Source organism: Notolepis coatsorum (genome assembly GCF_963971535.1).
Source record: "Notolepis coatsorum genome assembly, chromosome: 10".
NCBI lineage: Eukaryota > Metazoa > Chordata > Actinopteri > Aulopiformes > Paralepididae > Notolepis > Notolepis coatsorum.
Genome location: NC_140174.1, coordinates 113217675 through 113241935, shown reverse-complemented (window position 1 = coordinate 113241935; position 24261 = coordinate 113217675). Strand labels below are relative to the sequence as shown.

Here is a 24261-nt window from a genome sequence, read left to right as displayed (position 1 = left end):
ACTCACTGTGACAACGGCAGAGGTACGTGCAGTTCTGAGGAGAACAGACCCACGGAAGGCAGCCGGCCCAGACAACACCCCCGGCCGTGCCCTCAGGGTCTGTTCATCAGAGCTGGCTGACGTACTTGCTGACATTTACAACCTGTCACTAGCACAAGCTGTTGTGCCAACCTGCTTCAAGACCACCACCATCGTGCCCCTGCCAAAGAAAAACACTGTAACCTGTCTGAATGACTATCGTCCCATTGCACTCACCCCAATAGTGATGAAGTGTTTCGAGAGGATAGTCATGTCACACATCAAGAAGACCATCCCAGACACACTGGACCCTCTGCAGTTTGCCTACCGTCAGAACCGGTCCACTGAGGATGCAGTCAACACCGTCATCCACACCACCCTCACCCACTTAGAGGGCAAGGACACATATGCCAGACTATTATTCATCGACTATAGCTCTGCATTTAACACGGTCATCCCACACAAACTCTCTGCTAAACTCCTCACTGTGGGTCTGACACCGGCTCTTTGTGACTGGGTGCTGAACTTTCTTAAAGATAGGCCCCAGTCAGTCAGAGTCGGCAACCGGACATCAGACACAAAGGTTCTAAGCACAGGGACCCCCCAGGGCTGCGTGCTGAGCCCCCTACTGTACACCCTCTTCACACACGACTGTGTGGCCTCCCAGAACAACACCAGTATCATCAAATTCGCAGATGATACTACAGTCATCGGACTGATCACTGGGGGAGCTGAGGAGGCGTACAGAAGGGAGGTGGCGGAACTGGTGGCCTGGGGTCAGGACAATAATCTCTCCTTGAACGCAGACAAGATCAAGGAGATGATTATTTACCCACGGAGGAGGAGTGTACAGCACACACCTCTGTACATAGGTGAGACGGAGGTGGATAGGGTTAAAACCTTTAAATTCCTCAGTATCCACATCAGCGAGGACCTCACCTGGGCTCACAACACCCAACATATAATAAAAAAAATCCACCAACGACTGTACTTCCTAAGAAGGCTGAGAAAATTTGGCATGCCACCCAAAATTCGCAGCAACTTCTATAGATGTACGGTTGAGAGTGTCCTTACCAGCTCAATCACGGTCTGGTATGGAAACTGCACTGCTAAGGAGAGGAAGGCACTCCAGCGAGTGATTAAAACTGCTCAGTACATCTCTGGAGCAGCCTTCCCCTCACTACAAGACATTTACTCTACCAGGGCCACCAGGAGAGCACACAACATCATTAAGGACAGCACACACCCCCAACACAGACTCTTCAACCTCCTGCCATCAGGCAGGCGATATCGGAGTCTGAAAGCCAGAACTACGAGACTGACAAACAGTTTCTACCCACAGGCCATCAGACTCTTGAATGCCTAGCCCCCCCCCTCCACACACACCTTCTACTATGAACTATGAAAGACACTTTTAACTGCTGCTGTGACCCACTGTCACCTCCATTCACATGATCGGAACGTGCGATGTAACTCACTGTGCCTTGTATATATATTTTTATTAGGGATGCTCGATATCGCTGGCGCTGCTCTGATGGCTGCCTTTCTGATCGCTCCGACGAGACTGTGCTTTATTTTGTTAATTTTTATAGTATTAGGAGTTTTATTTGCACCAACTGTTGGTGCATTATATGTGTATGACCGTCAGTCAATCATTGACATTGGATTAAGAAAAACTTACCGTTTGGATTGCTCTCTGGATCGGATCGCTGAACAGCAGAAATGGCCCGCCGAGATCCTTTGTTATGCCGGCCATGGCCAAGACCAGAAACCGCCGCGAAGACGAGGAAAGAGAGCCGGGGTCCGGAACAGACTGAGGTCCAAACGACACAGAACCACATTGCCCAGCATATTGTTGGCCAATGTGCAATCGATAGGAAACAAACTGGACGACATCAGAGCAAGGATCCAATTCCAGAGGGACATTCGGGATTGTAACGTCCTCTGTTTCACAGAAACTTGGCTGAGTCCAGATGTCCCGAATCACGCAATAGAACCGGCAGACCACTTCTTCGTTCTCCGCAAAGACCGGACGGCAGAAGAGTCACTAAAGACGAGAGGAGGCGGCATTGCCTTCATGATAAACAAGGAGTGGTGCGATTTAGGCAACACAAAGGAACTGTCTAACCACTGCTCCCCAGACCTGGAGTTTATCACGATAAAATGTCGACCCTTCTTCCTCCCAAGAGAGTTAACGTCCATCATCCTCATCGGAGTGTACATTCCACCACACGCGAACACTGGGGTCGCACTTTCAAAACTTCACGACGAGGTAAACAAACTCCAGGCAGCTAATGTTGACGCTGCCATTTTGGTCTTGGGGGATTTCAACAGCGCGCGTCTTAAAAAGGTGCTGCCGAATTTCTATCAGCATGTGACCTGTCCCACCAGAGGCGAGAACATATTAGACCATGTATACTCGCAATTTAAGAATGGGTACAAGTCACAGGCTCTTAGTCCATTCGGTAAAAGCGATCACGCCGCCATATTCCTTTTGCCAAAGTACAAACAGAGTCTCAAGCGAACGCCGGTGGTCTCGCGAGAGGTTAAGCGTTGGGCCGTGACGTCAGTGGAGTCACTCCAAGTAGTGCTGGGAAGCACAGAATGGAGTGTATTCCGTGATAACACAGCCAATATTAACGAATACACCGAAACGGTGATTGACTATGTCTGTACTCAGGTAGAAGTAATAATCCCCTCCACCAAAATTAATATCTACCCAAATCAAAAGCCCTGGGTAGACAAATCCGTCCGTGAGGCTCTGAAAGTGCGCACATCAGCATACAACACCGGGCTGGTGACAGGCAACATGGAAGAACACAAGATGGCAAGATACAACGTCAGGAGAGCAGTAATAGAGGCAAAACGGCGTTACAGGGATAAAGTTGAACTTCAGTTTGAACAGGCTGACTCTAGAGGCATGTGGCAGGGCCTCAGAACAATGACAGACTACAAAGGAACCCCCCTCAAACTGAACAGTGACATCTCCTTAGCAAATGATCTCAACTCCTTCTATGCGAGGTTTGAGGCTGTGAATAACAACACCAGCCTACAAACCACGGCAATGGGGGGGGGGGGGTCTGCTGATGGAGACTCAGTGTTCAGGGTAACAGAGCATGAGGTGAGACGGATCTTTAAAAAAGTGGATATCAGGAAGGCAGCAGGACCGGACGGCATCCCCGGCCGCGTCCTAAAAGTCTGTGCCGACCAACTGGCCCCGGTATTCACTGACATCTTCAACCTGTCCTTGGAACAGGCCGTCATCCCCACCTGTCTGAAGAAGTCCACCATCATCCCTGTACCCAAAAAATCTACGCCCGCTTGCCTCAACGACTACCGCCCTGTAGCCCTCACCTCCATAGCCATGAAGTGCTTTGAGAAGCTAGTGAAGGGCTACATCTGTTCCTCCCTCCCCATCAACCTGGACCCTCTGCAATTTGCATATCGCCCCAACAGGTCCACGGAGGACGCCATAGCCCATGTGCTGCACACAGCAGCATCACATCTGGACAAGAGGCAGGGGAACTATGTGAGAATGCTGTTCATCGACTACAGCTCAGCATTCAATACCATAGTCCCCTCCAAACTCATAGCCAAGCTCAGGGACCTGGGCTTGAACTATGACCTGTGCCAGTGGGTCCTGGACTTCCTGACGGGCAGACCCCAGGTGGTAAGAGCCGGCAACTGCACCTCCTCATCCATCACGCTCAACATAGGGGCCCCCCAGGGCTGTGTTCTGAGCCCCCTCCTCTACTCCCTGTACACACATGACTGCGTAGCACAGCGGAACAACAACACCATCATCAAATTTGCTGATGACACAGTAGTGGTGGGCCTGATCTCTGCCAACGACGAAAGGGCCTACCTGGAAGAGGTAGAGAACCTGTCACAGTGGTGTCAGGAGAACTGCCTCTCCCTGAACGTCAGCAAAACAAAAGAGATGATTGTGGACTTCAGGAGGTCGGGGGTCAAGGACTACAGCCCCCTCAGCATCGACGGGGCACCAGTTGAGAGAGTGAACAGTTTCAAGTACCTCGGAGCCCACATATCCGAGGACTTGACATGGACCACACACATTGACAGTGTTGTGAAGAAGGCACGACAACGCCTCTACTTCCTCAGGCGCCTAAGGAAGTTCCAAGTCAGTCAGAAGATCCTTAGGAACTTCTACTCATGTACAATAGAGAGCATCCTGACCGGCAACATCACCTCCTGGTTTGGGAATAGCACTGCACAAGACCGTAGCAGACTACAAAGAGTGACACGTTCAGCCGAACGCACAATTAGAGGGGGGCTTCCCACCCTCCAGAACATTTACAACAAGCGGTGCAAGGGGAAGGCTAAGAGAATTATTAAGGACTCGAGCCACCCGAACAACTGCCTCTTTGAACTGCTGCCGTCAGGCAAGCGATACCGGAGTCTTATGGCGAGCACAGAAAGACTCAGAAGGAGCTTCTATCCCCAGGCCATCAGGCTGCTAAACGAACAATAATCGCTAAACGAACAATAATCACTATGCAACAACCATCAAATGCACACAGCACACACACCCACACGCACACACTCACTCAAACAAACAACACACTGCAGCACCCACTCTCCACACTTTAGATCACACAAACACACTTACACTTTATATTTATTGATAAAGGATTTGCACTACAACTCGTACACCTACTGTGAATTGTACCTAAACTGCACCTCGTCCATTTATGCCTTGCACTATATAGTATTGTATATTAGTACACTGCACAGTATTGTATATTGTATGGTAACTACGTCTACGAACATTGTACATATGTCTAAACTGAACACTGTGACCTCTTTTTTTACTTCTAATTTTTACTATGTTTTTATTTCATACTTATCTTGTCATGCACAGTCTCTGGAGCGCAACAGTAAGAAGCATTTTGTACAAAAGTATTCTGTACTTCTGTATGACAACTATTAAAGAAACTTGAAACTATTGTCTTTTTTACCAATACCGATATACTGATATTGTCCAACTCTAATTTCCGATACGATATCAATCGATATCAACCGATACCGATATATGCAGGGTTTCCCCCCCAAAAAAATGGAATAATTTCAGGTAATTAACATTACATATCTCTTGTTGTGGAATTAACACAACATTATGCATACTTTTGACTAGGGATGCTCGATATTGGCTTTTTTACCGATACCGATATAGTCCAACTCTTAATTTCCGATACTGATATCAAATTTTAATGCCGATATCGGCCGATAATATCGGTAGGCCGATAATATCGGACATAATTTCTATAGAAATGTATAAAAAAATTAAATAAAAAATTTGAAAACCGATAGACATTTTCCGATATCACATTTTAATGCCGATATCGGCCGATAATATCGGTAGGCCGATAATATCGGACATCCCTACTTTTGACAATAAATAAAATCTGAATTTTTCTTACTTGCTTGCCTGGGTAAATAAAGGTTATAGAAATGTAAAAAAAATATATATAAAAAACAGATATGGTTCCTGGTCGAGGATGTAAGTCGCACTCTGCTAAGCTGCTACTCCCGTTTTTTATATTTTGACTTTAAAAGCCTCTTTTTATACTACCAACTCGGTTAAACCTGTAGGTTTCCAACTAACTATATTGACTGAAAGAACCACAATGGCACCGAAGAAAGCTAGCGAAACAAGAAAAGATGACGCTTCCATCGATATGGAATCCATTGCTAAGCTAATCGAAGATATAAAGCTTAAGCTCGAACGCACCATAACGGAAGGTTTACAATCCCTAACCAACCAAGTTGACTCTACCAAAGAATCTATCGAATCCAAAATCGACAACCTATGGGCAACGGTTGGTGCACAGACCGTTCGTCTAAATGATATGGAAACCGGCTTGACTACTTGCACTGAGAAGGTGGATGTGATGGATGCTAGATGGGAAGAAATAGAAGGAATCAACGCTAAGCTAATGGCTAAGTTAACAGACGTCGAATATCGACTCCGTCGACAGAATATTCGCATAATAGGACTGGATGAGTCCGTGAGTTGCGACCAACCCATTGTCTTGGCAAAAGTACTGTTTGAAATTCTGGGGGCGGAGATCCTCCCTATGATACCCGAATTGGATCAGTGTTACAGAATCGGTTCCAAGGCTGCAAATAACTCCAGGAATAGAGTAATTATTGCTAGCTTACGTCAAATTGGAATAAAATAAATGATTATTCGAGAATCACGGAAGAAGAGGGGTAAACTGGTATACGGAGGGAACCCAGTCTATATCTACGAAGATTACTGTCCTGAAGTTGTGGAGCAGCGTTCCCACTATAAGGTCGTTATGGCCTCACTCTACAAGCGAGGTTTCAAACCGTCGCTCCAGTCCCCTGCGAAGCTGTTCATCATCGTCAAAGACGGATTGAAGATACATATTCCCTTGCCTAAGGATGCCACAACCTTCTTGAAGAGCCAAGTGGACACCACGTTATAGTCTACAGCAGGCGTCGGCAACCCTAGGCACGCGTGCCAGCATAGGCACGCGGGACCATTTTCATAGGCACGGGGAGGGGGGACAGCATAAAAAAAAATCGCTTTGAAATATTATAGTGAAATATTTTGCACTGTTGTCGCATATCTCTAGTTGAAATCCTCCCACAGGTTCTTTTTTGTAAGTCGACTGTTCTGCACACCCCTATGACAGCTATACAGCTGTTCCCATGGTGCTCAGCTGTAGCAGTCAGCTGGCCTCCCGCGGCCCTCACGCAGTTCACAGGTAACACGCAGTGCTGAGGTTACATTCTGTGCAGTGTCATGATGGCAACCACCGCTAAGAAAGCAAATTCGGACATTCCAGCCCTCGTGGACAGTCGACTACGGGTTTGTGTGTCAGAAGGACCGTGCTGTGTGTATTTTCTGTTTGGAAAATCTCTCTCTCTCTCTCTCTCTCTCTCTCTCTGCTCTGGTGGAGGGATTGGAGGAGGAGGAGGAGGGTGTGCTTTGTGTGTGCACTGTGTGTGTGCCATCATGTTAACGTTAGCCTCAGTTAAACCTTGCGACGCCTCGTTAGATGAAGCTGTGTCCTGTGTTCTGAGCTGTGTTCTGTGCTGTGTTCGGCATGTGTTCTGTGTTCTGAGCTGTGTTCTGAGATGTGTTCTGAGCTGTGTTCTGAGCTGTGTTCTAAGCTGTGTTCTGTGTTCTGAGCTGTGTTCTGAGCTTATATAGTGCTTTTACTAACTGTTTTTGTGGGAGCTTTGATGCAGCCATCTTCTTCTCATTGTACAGCCAGGATGTAAACAGCTCTGGTCATGTGACACTACACATATTTAATTGAGACCCTTTATTTGTTTATTATTTCAATTTAGCTGGAAATACATTGCTACATCATTCAGTAACATTTGCAGAGCCTTATAACAAAAACATTATTTCGTCACCATTGTGACCAGTGGGATTAATCAACAAATTTTATTATTTATTTTTCTATTTCGTTGAACATTGCACATGTTAAAAGCCATTTTTTTTACTCAAAATGTGAGTATTACCAAGTCAACTTGTGTTCTTAAAACAATGACAATAAACATAGTTTTATTAGGTTGAAATAATGTGGTTGTGTATTTATTTTTCTGTTAACTTATTATGGATTGAAAACTGAAAACCTTAATGCACAGTAACTGAACTCAATATTTTTAAGTTCTGGTAACTTATTATTATTATTTGTTTACAGTGTAGTCTTGCGATCAATCGAAACTTCTTTACACGTTATACCTCACATTCACATCCTGGTGTTCTCCTGGTGTTCTCCATTAGGCCTGTAGGTGGAGCTATGACAGCACACGTACAGTACACACACCGATGGTGTGTGATGTGTCCAAAAATGAATGGGCAAATGTGAGTGAAATGGTCGCACTGTATGCAGCTGTTTGTCTGCATTGCATTCCCCCCCCAACTCAGATTTAGGGTTGATACAACCATCATAATAATATTGTTAATAATAACAATAACAATAATGATGTAATAATGTAAAAATTATCATTAAAAAGACCTGATTATGAGAAAAAAAAATTACGATGCATGGAATATTGTTGAGGCACACTAGTTACAACTGTATTTCAAACTGGCACTCCATGTCAAAAAGGTTGCTGACCCCTGGGCTACAGTATACTGTTTCTGTGCAGTTAGCACTTTGTTATGGCTTAAACACCAAGCGGCATCATATAATTTTGATAACTTTGTTTTTATAAATAGGTTAACTATGTGACCATTGAACGGCCACTAAGGCTGGGGAGATAAACGTTAGCTCTGTTTGTCGAGTCATGACTTGGCTTAATTCCTCCGTGGGTCCGTGAGGGTATTTAAAAAAAAAAAAAAAATCTCTGTGTGTGTACATGTTTTGATTAGACTTCAAGATCCATTAACGTTTCAGACACGTTCTGCCAGCCACTCACTCGACATATAGTGGTTTCCACCACCAGTTTCATCATCTACTATTACTTGTTGTCGACATATTAGAAGCTTCGGCTAGTCATATACTAAAATTGGAACATTGAGAAGATGCTAGAATGTCAGACGAGCTGTTGCACAGCGCCCTCTCCTGATGGACTAAGTGCACTTTTACTAAAATGGATGCTCTGTAACTTCTACACACACACGGCATAGGTCATCATCGGAGGAAACAACAATCTTCACAGCGTAACATCGCCCTCCCCGGCCCGGTGGACGTACTGCATACACGTATTATAACCCCTCCTTCTTTTCTTTTGCAATAATTCTAATGCTAGGCCTTTTTTCTCTTTCTTCTGCGTGTTTAAACTTAGCCATGTTCTTATAAGGTTTAAGTGAATGTACTCTAATTTTTGAGGCAATTTTTTATTTTTATTTTTATCTCCTTTTTTTATTTATAAAGGGAGAGTGGCTTGCAGCCACTGAGAGAATAATCTACTTATGGTAGATTTGATAGTTTTAGACCCTATGGCAATTTGCATAGGGGTGTTATGGTTGATAAGCTCGATATGGGGATACTGGTTAAGTAATTTAAAGGGTGGGAGGGGGGCGAGAATAGGGGATTATATGTCTTTTTGTTTTATATGTTTATTTTTATGCTCAAGCTCGGATCTCAACAGGACCTTAACACATTCCCGCCCAAGCACGGAGATCTCCGTGTTTCGATTCCACCCGTTGTGGACAGAGGCACGGATATATCTGTGGGAAGTTGTTATTGCTTTTATTCCATTTTAATAACCTATTCAAGGTCGCCGAGCGGCACTGCAGATTTACCCTACTGTATGAATTCGAGGCCAGATCCTCTTAGGGGCGCTATCGCGATAATGCAGTGTGCCCTGTAGCTGAACGAATCAGTATTTTTTTTTACTTTCAATGGAGATTTCAGTAGCAGGATTCTGGATGTGCAGCATGTAGCTTGGATTACGTTTCGGATCGCAGATTTCACCATGCAATAAGGGGATTTATCATCAGCCAATGGACATATCGATCTACCAGATGGCGATCGATAACGGGGAAATGCTCGGGGGGATCAGCCCGGACCACGGTAAGATCTTTTTCACGTAAATTACAGCCCGATCTGGCATTGTTTTGATAGCCATCCAGGCGATCGGCCTATGTGGCTAGTTAGACGAACACGGTTATTGGTAATCAATCATAATAAACGACGTCCCCCGCCCCCCCCCCCTTTCATGCATACATGCTTTGGGATCGTGCCGATCATATGCAGTTTGAGTTATTTCTGTAGCATCTGTAAAACAGAAATGCCATTGGATATAACGTTAGCAGCCCTATATCTAGCCTTCCAGAAAATATACTAGTCCCAAAACCCGTATAACGCTTATATTCACGGCGCTATAAAATGAGAACCTATTGATGATTTTACTTTTCTTTAAGCCATTTTGAAGGGACGGTTTATGGACTCAATTGACAATGAGAATGGACAGATAGCAATACTATAAAGTATAGATTTAGCTGTACAAACAGCCCCACGTTTGTTTACATTCCCCGGTCCTCTTGACATTAATTAGACTCATCCCAATGGCCCAGAATGTGTTAACAGTTGGATATATATCTATTATGAAATGCTACTCCAGACGAATTACACTCAGACATACTGCAACCTGTTTAGACTATGGCTAATTTAAATATCTTGATTTGGAATACAGGGGGTCTCAATATGCATCATAAACGCACAAGCGTTTTAACATGGATGAAAAGACAACAGGTTGATGTAGCTCTTTTAAGTGAAACGCATCTTTTATTGGCCGACAATGTAAAGCTGGCGGATAAAGTATATCAAAACATAAGCTACTCCTCCTTTGGCACCAAATACTGTGGTGTAGCTATAGTAGTGAAAAGGAAGTTGAATATTAAATTGTTGGACGTGTGGTCTGATGCAGATGGTCGAGTAACTATTGCTAAGATAGATTACTTAAACAGGAAAATTGCATTGGTAGCGGCTTACGCCCCTAATGTTTATGACGCTAACTTCTACGCTTCACTCACCAGAGCGATGCTAAATCTCCCTGAGTATTCATTTATAATTGGTGCAGATTTTAATGCCATATGGGATCCCGTGATAAATCTAGTCTTACCACAACCTATGACCAGAAACAGGCCTCTAAGGCACTACAAGCCTGGTCCAAGGACACAGGAGTAAATTATTTGTGGCGATCGCTCAATCCAACAGCGCAAGAGTTTTCCTTTTTCTCAGCAAGACACAGGACATTTTCTAGAATAGATTATGTTTTTGCATCCCCTAGACTATTTGATAGCTTTGACGTTGAATTGGGGCCCGTTGCACTGTCAGACCACAATTATTTACTCCTAAAGGGCTCATTCAGTAGAATGACATCCCGAGCCCCAAGATGGCACTTTAACGACGCGAGCGCCCTATAGGTGGTGCGTGACATGAAAACTTTTTTACAATAAAATTTCATAAAAATCTTAGTCAAACCTTTAGTATTATGGATATTAAACATGCTGGCAGAGTACATGCATCCATGTTGTCGTGAACATTTTAATTAAATAAAGAAATTCCCTATCCATAGTCGCCGTGGGAAGAGATAAAATAAAATCTGTGCACGGAGACCAGCAACAATTTTTTCTAACAGAAACCCATTGGGGGGTGCGTCAGCTAGGTCGGGAGGTGACAGGGGTTGCACGGCCAAAAAAGTTTGGGAACCGCTGCACTAGAGGAACTTAGGGAGGCTATTTCTGACTTGCAAAGTGGTAAGGCCCCTGGCTGGGACGGTAGTCCACCTGAACTGTACCTCTCATGCTGGGATGTAATTGGACCCCTATTACTTGATATGATTTTACACTCAGTCAAAGAGGGGAATTTCTACAGGGATGTCAATATGGCACTCATATCTGTCCTACTTAAGAAAGATAAAGACCCCACCGACTGCGGTAGTTATAGACCCTTAAGCCTCCTTGGAACCGATCTCAAGCTGTACGCTAAGGTACTAGCCATCCGACTTCAAAAGCATATGACATCTTTAGTTCACCCTGATCAGACAGGCTTCATAAGAGGCCGCCTGATCACGGATAATATTAGACGGTTACTGCATGTGATAGACGCCAGCAAGGATGCCGAGCCTCCTATAGCTGTTTTATCCTTAGACGCGATGAAAGCCTTTGACAGGTTGGAATGGTCTTACTTATGGGCAGTACTTAAAAGGATGGGGTTAGGTGATGGGTTGATTCATATGATCAAAGTACTATATACAGATCCATCTGCCATAATTTTAACAGGTAAATTCTGATCTCCACACTTCCCTGTATCGCGCTCGTCCAGACAGGGTTGTCCTCTTAGTCCCGGTCTATTTGCTCTATCCCTAGAACCTTTAGCACAGTACATAAAACAATCCCAGTCCATAGCACCGATCTCAATTAAGGGCACACAGCATCACATTAGCTTATATGCAGACGATGTAATCTTGTTCATGCAAAACCCTGCCACCTCCCTACCTCATCTTCTTAAAGTAATAGATGATTTTGGCAATCTATCGGGTTTTAAGATAAACTGGCCAAAATCAGCCTTCCTTCCACTCAATGTGACTGCGAAGGCTACCACCCTCCCAGCAAATATACCCATGGTAGAACGGTGAAGCATAATTACTCCAGTTTGCTAGACAGGATCACAGATGACTTCAGCAGGTGGTCAAAATTAAAAAACTCATTACAGGCCTGAGCGTCAATAGTTAAGATGAATGTTTTGCCCAGAATGAACTCATCAGCTCAATGTTGCCGTTACCCCCTCCAATTGGATACTGGCAAAAACTACACTCCGCTGCATATAAATTTATTTGGAACAACAAACGTCCACGATTAAAAAGATCCACGGCACAGAGAAATAAAACCGACAGGGTTTAGCCTTTCCAGACTTCTACTATTACTTTAAAGCGTTCTCTTTAAGACCACTGATCACCTGGTTTGATTCTCAAGCATTGGTATCCTGGAGACCATTAGAGGAGAACATAGTGGCACCACATAGACTACAGGATATAGTGTACACCAACTTATCAATTAAACAATGCAACTTGAGATTTGGCCCTCTTATTACACATGTGATCCGGATATGGCGTGACACACAGAAAAAGTGTACTAACCACCATAAATGGCACAGGCATTCTCCCCTATTTAATAACAATTTAATCCTTATTGCACAACAACCTATCCGATATCCTGGATGGGAAGAGAAAGGCATACACACATTGGGGGATATCTTCGATGAATATGGTCTCCGCAGTTATCAAGATATATTCAACAAATTTAACCTCACCAATTCCACTTATCTCTTCTATCTACAAATAAGAGCAGCTTTGAAGGCTCACGGAGTCCCATTAGACATTCCACTTGAGCACCACAGATTTCACAAATTATTTTATGACAAGGAGACGTCGAGAGGCTTTGTCTCTGACTTTTACCGCCACTTACTTACGTCCTCATATGAGGTCCTTCCCCTAGACTCAGTTTGGAGGAAGGATATCCCAAACCTGAAAGTAGATTTTGATTGGGATGCAGTCTGGGAAAATGTTCGGCTATCATCACGCAACCCAGATCACCAACAGATTAATCTTAATTTTGTTCATAGGACTTACCTGACCCCTAGACGATTGCACCTAATGGGTCTAAGACCGAACTCTCGATGCTCCTTGTGTTCAAACGATGCTATTGGTACATATACGCATATGTATTGGGAATGCCCTCCTGTTAAGACTTTCTGGGAAAATGTAACCACTCAATTATCAGAATTCTTTTCTCTGACCATACCTATACTGCCTTCTGTATTGTTGTTGAATGATGTTTCTCAGTTATCGACCTCTGTACATGTAAAGAGACTCATTTTGGCGGGTCTTACGGCTGCCAAAAGATTTATAGCGTCACGCTGGATTCAACCGGATAAAATGTGCCGGAAGGTTTGGGTTCTTACCTATCTCGATGTGATTTATCTAGAGATATCCACTGCACGAATTTTAGGTGTTAATGAAGCCAGCATAGCAGTCTGGATAGCTATGGTGGAGAAGATAAAGGAACGCATATAAATTTGTAATTTTCTGAGGTTAAATGAAGTAGTGGATGTATAGTCCAAGTAGGGGTCCTGAGGGGGGGGGGGGGGGGGGGGGAGGTAAGAGCGAGCAAGAGCCCATGTATTGTATTTATTATTTTTGTGTCTTTTAATTTACATTCATTCTGATTTAATTACTGGACTGTCATTGTTATTATTATTTCTGTTATTGTCCTGTGATTTATCATTTATTATTTATTATTATTGTTACTGTATTGTTTGTCTTGTTTCATGTTAAAAAAAAGGGGAAAAATTAATATTTTTTTTGAAAACAGATACAGATATTTTCCGATATCACATTTTAATGCCGATATCGGCCGATAATATCGGTAGGCCGATAATATCGGACATCCCTAATTTTGATCTATTTTACCTTATTTTCTAGCACTCGCTTGTATTTAAATATGTTTAAGTTAAGTACTGTGTGATTTTTTGTGAAGGGTGGACTAGCAAAGTAAGATTTTCATTGTATGGCAAACTGTCGTTTTAACTGTGCATATGACAATAAACAATCTTGAATCTTGAATCATGCAAGGTGCCGACCTGCTCATCAGGAGCAGTTAGGGGTTAAGTGTGTCTTTAAGCTCAAGGACACTTCGACGTGCTGCCCGGGAAGAGCGGGAATCAAACCGGGAAACTTCCGATTACCAGACGACCGCTCCACCTTCTGAGCCCCCCCCCCTGGGAGAGAAGCTTCCCAGTACAACCATATCATGGCCCTACGGTTGGCCACTGGAGAAGATGACTTGCTCAAGGGCACCTCAAGGGTAATTCTAGAGTCAGTGTTACTCACTAAATTCCCCCCGCCGGTTGGGAATTCCGGTCCCACGCCTGCTTGTCCCGTGAGCCTAGAGGTGGACATGCACACAGTCTGCAAGGAAAATCCACGCTTCTTCTCTGAATTCAAAAAGGCGATTTAATACTCTGCCTCGAGATAGCCACCTCACTTCAGTGTGGTATAGCAGCTGGTTATGAGCAGAGCCCATTTCATAACAGAAAACCGGCTAGGGCTGTCTTAAATACTTCGAAGCTTCGTTCGATGGGCATGGGATTCGAATATGAAAATAAAATTTGAATATATAAAAAAAAAAAAATGTTTGTGTGCAAAATAAACTCTGCCTCTCTTTGTTAACACTTTGATCGCCGGGGTTAAATTCATAATTTACCATCCCTCGCCAGCCCTATTTAATATGGAGATGTTCCCCTTCTTTGCAGAGCTATAACTTTTTAAATTGTATTGCTAAATTGACATTACCATGGCCCATTCAAAGTCCTATATCTATTGTTCAGGGTGTAGCAACGTTATACTTTTTCATTCACATATTCATACTAAAATACGGTCTAAAGTATAAGTATGTTTTTATCGTTTTCTGCAGCTTTCTCCAGAACGTGATTTATAGCCCTAAATGCATTATATTGATGATTGTATACAGTTTGATAGCAATCGGCGCGAGATAAAAAATTTCAACTGCACGTACTTCTAGAAGTTACTACGTATGATCTGATGTTGACCGGATGGGCGGGGGGTCGTTTATAATTCCGTGGGCAACGTTATATCATTCATCTAGTGTGGGTGATATGATCATTAGAGCAGTTAGTATAGAAGACATTAAAAAATAACGCTGAAACTCACCGTAGCTTCCTCTCGCCGTTGGGAGATGAGCGTGGAACAGAATTTTTTCCATTATGGGATGTAGAAATACCCAATCCATTTCCAGGTTGTATAATAGTATATACGTCCAAATCATGTTGTTTATCGAGTTATTGGCAACGGCTCGCTATCCATTGTGTCGAGCTCGAGTCCCGGGACCTATAGCGAGTGATCGGACCAAATTGAAATGAGCACCAGCTTCCACTTCCTGTTTCTTCCCTGGGCGATCCGCCGATCGGCCACCAGATGGCGCTCTTGAACCGTTAGAGAGTTGACAGGGGCTCACCAGTACATATAATGTCTCCGGGGGAGAAATATGATTTCGATCACAGATTTTTGAAATATTGTTATCATATCATCATCAGATATCCGAGGACTTGACATGGACCACACACATTGACAGTGTTGTGAAGAAGGCACGACAACGCCTCTACTTCCTCAGGCGCCTAAGGAAGTTCCAAGTCAGTCAGAAGATCCTTAGGAACTTCTACTCATGTACAATAGAGAGCATCCTGACCGGCAACATCACCTCCTGGTTTGGGAATAGCACTGCACAAGACCGTAGCAGACTACAAAGAGTGACACGTTCAGCCGAACGCACAATTGGAGGGGGGCTTCCCACCCTCCAGAACATTTACAACAAGCGGTGCAAGGGGAAGGCTAAGAGAATTATTAAGGACTCGAGCCACCCGAACAACTGCCTCTTTGAACTGCTGCGGTCAGGCAAGCGATACCGGAGTCTTAAGGCGAGCACAGAAAGACTCAGAAGAAGCTTCTATCCCCAGGCCATCAGGCTGCTAAACGAACAATAAACACTATGCAACAACCATCAAATGCACACAGCACACACACGCACACACTCACTCAAACAAACAACACACTGCAGCACCCACTCTCCACACTTTAGATCACACAAACACACTTTACACTTTATATTTATTGATAAAGGATTTGCACTACAACTCGTACACCTACTGTGAATTGTACCTAAATTGCACCTCGTCCCATTTCTGCCTTGCACTATATAGTATTGTATATTAGTACACTGCACAGTATTGTATATTGTATGGTAACTACGTCTATTCTGCATCGAACATTGTACATATGTCTAAACTGAACACTGTGACCTCGTTTTTTTACTTCTAATTTTACTATGTTATTTTATTTCATACTTATCTTGTCTTGCACAGTCTCTGGAGCGTAACAGTAAGAAGCATTTTGTATAAAAGTATTCTGTACTTCTGTATGACAAATATTAAAGAAACTTGAAACTATCAAAGACGCTGTCCAGCGTCATCGGCAGAATAAGCATGGCGGGGAATGACGCGTTCCAGCGTCTTCGGCGATTAAAGTGTTAACTACAACAAGCAATGCTGTTTGTTATTTAAGATGAGGTCGGACTCGGCACTGACAGATTTGTGTTCATTGTGCTGCTTTTATAAAGCCTCAAATGACGGCTTACAATATTTCATGAAAGCAAAGTGTTTTGTTTGTCTAAGATTTAAAAAGGTTTAAACTTTACAGCACTGACAAAGTTGAACAAAGTGCTGTACAAGTCCCACAACATAAAATATATATATATATATATATATATATATATATATATATATACACACCGGTACATATATATATTTATAATTTTTTTATTTTAATTTTTTTATCTCGAAGCTTCGAATTAAAATCGAATCTCGGCCCCGAAGCTTCGAATTCCAAAAGAATATTCGAAGGTCAGCCCTACAACCGGTATAGTGGCTATTTACAAACAATTTTGTCTTTCGTATTTGCCACTTCCACTCCGGGGATAGCTTTAGTCTACGCGCACATAATAAAGATTCTGATCCATCCGTTTGGCTGTCACAATGAATCAATCATTTATTTCTAATAAGCAAAACAAACAAAACTCTTATATCTAATACATGCGTGCGTTGCGTGCAGTGCGTCTGTGCGTGCGTTCGTGCGGTACAAAAACTGTTTGCTTTCCCGGTCCACGTCTCCCACGCAAGCCACCACCCCTTATCAAGGTAAACTACACAGGTGGCTCCTACAACCGGCTCCTACAACCGGCTCCTACAACCGGCACCGCTTCTGACAACAAACCTATCCATTGCGAGTCCAGGTTACACACAAAAGACCAGACGTGGCCTCCGCGATTATAAATGCGCAGGATGTAGTGCGATGTGTATTGGAATACTGCGTCGGCCTCCGTTGATGAAGGGGCGAGACAAATACACAGCTGCCGGGTGGAAAACTCGATGTGAGTTTTTTTTTTTTTTGCCAATGCGCTGTCACTGTCACCTACCCGCGACCCCACTTTGGGTCGCGACCCGTAGTTTGAGAACCACTGATCTAGACAGTGAGTTAGACAGTGTGGACACATCTTAGTTGATGTAGTTTGGTCTCTAGACAGTGAGTTAGACAGTGTGAACACATCTTAGTTGATGTAGTTTGGTCTAGACAGTGAGTTAGATAGTGTGAACACATCTTAGTTGATGTAGTTTGGTCTCTAGACAGTGAGTTAGACAGTGTGAACACATCTTAGTTGATGTAGTTTGGTCTCTAGACAGTGAGTTAGACAGTGTGGACACATCTTAGTTGATGTAGTTTGGTCTCTAGACAGTGAGTTAGACAGTGTGAACACATCTTAGTTGATGTAGTTTGGTCTAGACAGTGAGTTAGACAGTGTGGACACATCTTAGTTGATGTAGTTTGGTCTAGACAGTGAGTTAGACAGTGTGGACACATCTTAGTTGATGTAGTTTGGTCTAGACAGTGAGTTAGACAGTGTGAACACATCTTAGTTGATGTAGTTTGGTCTCTAGACAGTGAGTTAGACAGTGTGAACACATCTTAGTTGATGTAGTTTGGTCTAGACAGTGAGTTAGACAGTGTGAACACATCTTAGTTGATGTAGTTTGGTCTCTAGACAGTGAGTTAGACAGTGTGAACACATCTTAGTTGATGTAGTTTGGTCTCTAGACAGTGAGTTAGACAGTGTGAACACATCTTAGTTGATGTAGTTTGGTCTCTAGACAGTGAGTTAGACAGTGTGAACACATCTTAGTTGATGTAGTTTGGTCTAGACAGTGAGTTAGACAGTGTGAACACATCTTAGTTGATGTAGTTTGGTCTCTAGACAGTGAGTTAGACAGTGTGAACACATCTTAGTTGATGTAGTTTGGTCTCTAGACAGTGAGTTAGACAGTGTGAACACATCTTAGTTGATGTAGTTTGGTCTCTAGACAGTGAGTTAGACAGTGTGAACACATCTTAGTTGATGTAGTTTGGTCTAGACAGTGAGTTAGACAGTGTGGACACATCTTAGTTGATGTAGTTTGGTCTCTAGACAGTGAGTTAGACAGTGTGAACACATCTTAGTTGATGTAGTTTGGTCTAGACAGTGAGTTAGACAGTGTGAACACATCTTAGTTGATGTAGTTTGGTCTCTAGACAGTGAGTTAGACAGTGTGAACACATCTTAGTTGATGTAGTTTGGTCTCTAGACAGTGAGTTAGACAGTGTGAACACATCTTAGTTGATGTAGTTTGGTCTCTAGACAGTGAGTTAGACAGTGTGAACACATCTTAGTTGATGTAGTTTGGTCTAGACAGTGAGTTAGACAGTGTGGACACATCTTAGTTGATGTAGTTTGGTCTCTAGACAGTGAGTTAGACAGTGTGAACACATCTTAGTTGATGTAGTTTGGTCTCTAGACAGTGAGTTAGACAGTGTGAACACATCTTAGTTGATGTAGTTTGGTCTCTAGACAGTGAGTTAGACAGTGTGGACACATCTTAGTTGATGTAGTTTGGTCTCTAGACAGTGAGTTAGACAGTGTGAACACATCTTAGTTGATGTAGTTTGGTCTCTAGACAGTGAGTTAGACAGTGTGGACACATCTTAGTTGATGTAGTTTGGTCTCTAGACAGTGAGTTAGACAGTGTGAACACATCTTAGGGCCCTTTCTCACTCACTCTATTCGTTTCTATTTCGTTCCGTTCTTCCCGTACCGAGATCTGATCCGAACTCTCCCCCTCCCCCTCTCCCCCCTCTAGTTTGTGTACACACTTCATTCTGGGTGCGCTCTGGGTTTTGTTTACGGTTTGCGTTTTGAGCTTGTAAGCTTGCCGTAGTCGATGATGTCACGCTCGAAATGTAAACACAGGAAGTGTTCACACGGAGACTGGAGAATGGATGTTGATATAAAGATACAAATAACTAATAAATATGAAGTTATATTTGAACCTCTGTTGTCAAGCCTTGTCAATATAACCCACCCCCATTTTCTCACGAATGGAACTCTGTTGTAGAGTCCGCTTTTGATCGTTTTGCAGCGTTAACAATAACGCTAAGCTAACGGCTAACGCTAACGTTACTGCAACATACTAGTAACTCGCATCGATTATATTGAATGTCATTGATCTACTGGTCGACCGAAAATGTAAACGGGAATGTCTTAACACGACTGCGGACTCTGGATGTTGATATAAAATGAACAAATTGCCAATAAATATGAAGTTATATTTTATCACGAATGGATGGTGTTGTAGAGTCCGCTTTTGAGCGATCTACTGGTCGACCACGGCCGACTTGTTGGGCACCACTGGTCTAATAGAAATAAATGCATTCGAACAATGTTATAGACATAGCAATGGCAAACAAAATTTATGACGTTATGTCAGCACCAGGCGCCACGCCCGTGAAAAGGTACAAGCTCGCAAAGCCACACCCCCCGTTCTCCCGGGACCGACCCCGAGACCACCTCTGCCAGCTGGTCCCGTTCAGCGGGGGGTGAAACGATTCAGCGCCGTTTCGCACCCCAAAAGTGGTGAGTGAGAACACTGCCTTAGTTGATGTAGTTTGGTCTAGACAGTGAGTCAGACAGTGTGAACACATCTTAGTTGATGTAGTTTGGTCTAGACAGTGAGTTAGACAGTGTGAACACATCTTAGTTGATGTAGTTTGGTCTCTAGACAGTGAGTTAGACAGCGTCTCCTGGACACCGACGTGGATGTGATCTACTGTTGCCTTTAAGTTGCAGGAAACTCACCCCATCCTTGACGATGCTACTGGGGTTACCCCGGGCAACAGCAGGGGGCTGAGCTCTGGGAGGCGGTCCTCTGCTGGGATTGGGTGGAGCTCTGCTCTCTGCCCTGAAACCAGGAAGTAAACGCTATGTTATTTTTTCAGGGTGCTTTTTAGGACGACAGTGGAATTACTCTTTAACCCTTTCACTACCACACACTACCAAATGGTTAACCACGTTCACTGTGACAATACAGAAGGTTAACCCTTTCACTGCCACGCGACAAAGGGTTAACCCTTTCACTACCACACTACAGAAGGTTAACCTTTTACTACCATACTACAGACGGTTCTCACTAACCCTCCCCCTTTCTCTCTCTAAAGACTCTCTCCAGAATAAACCTCACCCAGACTAAGCCCCGCCCAGACTAAGACCCGCCCATACTAAGCCCCGCCCAGACTAAACCCCACCCAGACTAAGCCACGCCCAGACTAAGCCCCACCCAGACTAAGCCCCGCCCATACTAAACCTCAGCCAGACTAAGCCCCGCCCAGACTAAACCCCACCCAGACTAAGCCCTGCCCAGACTAAGCCCCGCCCCCTGGAGCTAACAAAACAAACCCTCACTCGTATGGTTGAGACCTCTTCCTGCCCCCGAGGCCGAGGCGTCGCAGCAGGTCGTTCCTGCGCAGCGAAACAAACGCACCCAGCGCCAGGAGGGGCAGGATCAGGAAGAAGAAAACCAGCAGGCCGTCACGCAGAGAGGTGTCCTTATCTGGGAGGGGGGGGAGAGAGAGAGAGAGAGAGAGAGAGGAGACAGAGAGAGAGAGATGTTTAGAAATGAAAGCCAATGTTGTCTACTTTTTACTTTTACTTCATTAATAAGATAAGACAAGATATTCCTGTATTGATCTCTTTGGGGGAAATGCAGGCGTCAGAGCAGCATGGGGGAGGGGGGGTACAGGTATGGGCAGGGTAATAGGGGGAGGGGGTACAGGTATGGGCAGGGTAATAGCAGCATGGGGGAGGGGGGTAGAGGTATGGGCAGGGTAATAGTAGAAAGACATAAATATAGGCCATAGAATTTAATCTGAATATAAAAATATGAGGAAAATAAACAGTATATACAAGGTACCCTAACTGGCATGACATACATTGTAGTCCATGCAGGTTTTTGTGGTTAACTCATTCAGAGCCATGACCAAATTAGGTCTAGCGTGCCAGCACTGAAGTCAATGGGAGGACGGGGATATTTGCGAACGCTTAAACTATATCTTAAATTATGGCTATGGGTCTAGACCCGTCACTTATCAATGACTTGCTTGTATGAACGGATTGTTTTTTTCATTGGTACATTTCCGTTTTATACCGTTTTGAATACGAGTATAGTTTGAGATTTCTAGTAATTCCAGAGAAATCCACGATAATAGCCCTTTAGTGGAATACACAAAACACATTGTCATTTTTCGGCTGATTTATGAATCGTTTTCAAATAAACGCTAGATTATCGATAGTATAATGTGTCATTATGCACACTAGAGAAGCGGGCTGAAAAATTGATTATCCGTGCCTTGGTCAGATCTAACGGCACGCACACGCACACACATACACGCTCCGATGGTGGAGAAAGGAACATCTGATTAACTCAAGACTGGTAAAATAGAGTCCTTACCTCACATCAGATGTTCTGCAAAAAGATGAATCCAATTCCTGATCGCCATTCCAAATATTGATCGAGTTTATTGATACAACGTTATAGCCCAAAACACATAATCGACGCTGCTCCCAGCCTCCCCAGTGAATGTGGTAACACGATACTGCTTGCCCGAGAAGGGAAACCCCGGACCGGAGTTTTTTTTCTGATGCACAGTCCCAGCCAATCCAATCCAATGATGTGCAATACCATCCGGGAGACGATAGGCGGCGGTATTTGCCCTTTGCGAGCTCAGACCCATTCCCAATGATAACATCAGGTTGTGTTCTGTGTTTTATTTCAAAGTAGGTCTACACATTGAACTGTGTGTGTATCGAGCAGAATAGACTGTCATGAACAGGAGACTACTGTCTGATACGGCTTGCTTTAAAATGTGCATTGTGGTGTCAGGCAGAAGAGAAGACTGTCATGTTTTGAACTATGGATACCGAACACAGGTTTGGGACGACTTTGAACTGTTGAACAGTAATCCAGAACTATTTTATTGCACAGTAAAATATATATTTTTTTAATCTATTCTATTCTACAATTTTATTGCACTGCACTATTGCACTATTTTACTCTGTCTATTTTATCTTGCTCCTTTTATTATTGTCTATTTAAAACTGAATCAAACCATAAACTAGGTGGCCTGTTGGGATGTTAGATCCTAATGTGAAAAACTGTAATTTTATATGTCTGCACTTTATGTGCTCATTTTATGCCTGTCTTTTTTCTGTTGTGAAGCACTTTGAGCTGCAGTTTCTGTATGAAAGGTGCTATACAAATAAAGTTAATTTATTATTATATGAAAATGAATGGATATCGCTAATAAAAGAAATAACGATTAAAACCCGACTATACTCGTGATTGGCACGCAACGCATGGCGAGTTAACCCGACTATACTCATGGTTGGCAATGAATGGGTTAAGAGTCCGACACACAACAATACATTACCTGCCCACCGGTGTTTTATAGAAATCTAGTTAATATCAGTTGCACATTCAAATAAAAAAATGCAAATTTGTAAAATACTGTGACGGAGTCTGAGTGTGTGTGTGTGTCTGTGCGCGCGTGTGCGTCTGTGTGTGGCTGACCAACCGTTCCATGTAGGTCCACTGTCTACGCTGCCTCCATAACCTTTGACCTCACAATTGGGTGGAGCCCAACCATCATCACAATGACAATTCTTATTACTGTTACACACCTAGAGAGAGAGAGACAGAGAGACACAGATAGAGATAGAGAGAGAGACAGAGAGATAGAGAGAGAAATAGAGACAGAGAGCGAGAGACAGAGAGGAGAGAGAGAGGAGAGACACAGAGAGAGACAGGTTATCACTTCTTTTTTTTGGCGATAGGGACACAAATTCAAGGAGACAAAACAGATACGAGAGATAGAGAGAAAGAAAGAGAGATAGAGAGAGAGAGAGAAAGAGATAGAGATAAAGAGAGATAGAGAGAGAGAGAGAGAGAGAGAGAGTAAGAGAGAGAGAGAAAGAGAGAGGGAAAGGGGGAGAGGAGACAGGGAGGGGAGAGAACAGATGGTGGAGGTGAACGGTACACTGTCCCTCCCACCTCCCAGTGAGCTGTGGTGTTCCACAAGGAAGCATACTATGACCTTTACTGTAACTAATTTATGCAAATGACATGTCATCAGCTTGTGACTGCAACTTGTTCCTGTTCGTGGATGACTCAGCCCTGCTAGTCTCTGACAGGGACAAGTTGCAGGTTGAAAAAGCCCTCAGCTCTGAATTCGGCAGAATCTGCACCTGGCTCGCTGATAACAAACTATCATTACACCTGGGTAAAACAGTCCATTCTCTTTGGATCAAATAGCAAACTCAGCAAGGCCGACGGCTTCTCAGTTACAGTGGGTCACAATATTGTCACTACCTGGGTTCCATCCTAGAGGCAAATCTTTCATGTGACAAAATGGCAACCAATGTAATCAAAAAAGTCAAGCAACAAACAAGATTCTTGTACCGGATCTCCTCTCTGGTAAACAAGAATACCCTGAAGACTCTAACAGGAGCTCTCATTCAAGGGTACTACGACTATGCTTGCACCTCATGGTACCAAAGCACCTCAAAGGCCCTAAACAAAGGCTACAAACATCACAAAACAAACTGGTCAGACTACTGCTTGACCTTACTCCTAGAACCCACCTCACCCCAGCCCACTTTGACAACCTAGGATGGCTTAGAGTAGACGACAGAGTACAGCAACTTGCAATGGGCCTGGTCTACAAGATACACTACACCAGCGGTTCTCAACAGGGGTTCCGCGGCACCAGAGCTGCCAGGGGTGCCGTGAGATGCCT

General features: G+C 43.7%; 1 protein-coding gene across 1 annotated transcript in view; it reads right to left on the bottom strand.

The window, feature by feature from the left end:
• Window positions 1-24261, bottom strand: part of LOC311236166 (disintegrin and metalloproteinase domain-containing protein 9-like) — a 350625-nt gene that overhangs the window by 17780 nt on the left and 308584 nt on the right. The window contains exons 19-21 of the mRNA XM_084323795.1: window positions 23041-23146; window positions 20873-21020; window positions 20270-20372 (exon numbers count right to left, since the gene is read on the bottom strand). Of these exons, the coding sequence (XP_084179921.1) occupies window positions 20270-20372; window positions 20873-21020; window positions 23041-23146 (357 nt within the window). The remainder of the gene's footprint in view (window positions 1-20269; window positions 20373-20872; window positions 21021-23040; window positions 23147-24261) is intronic.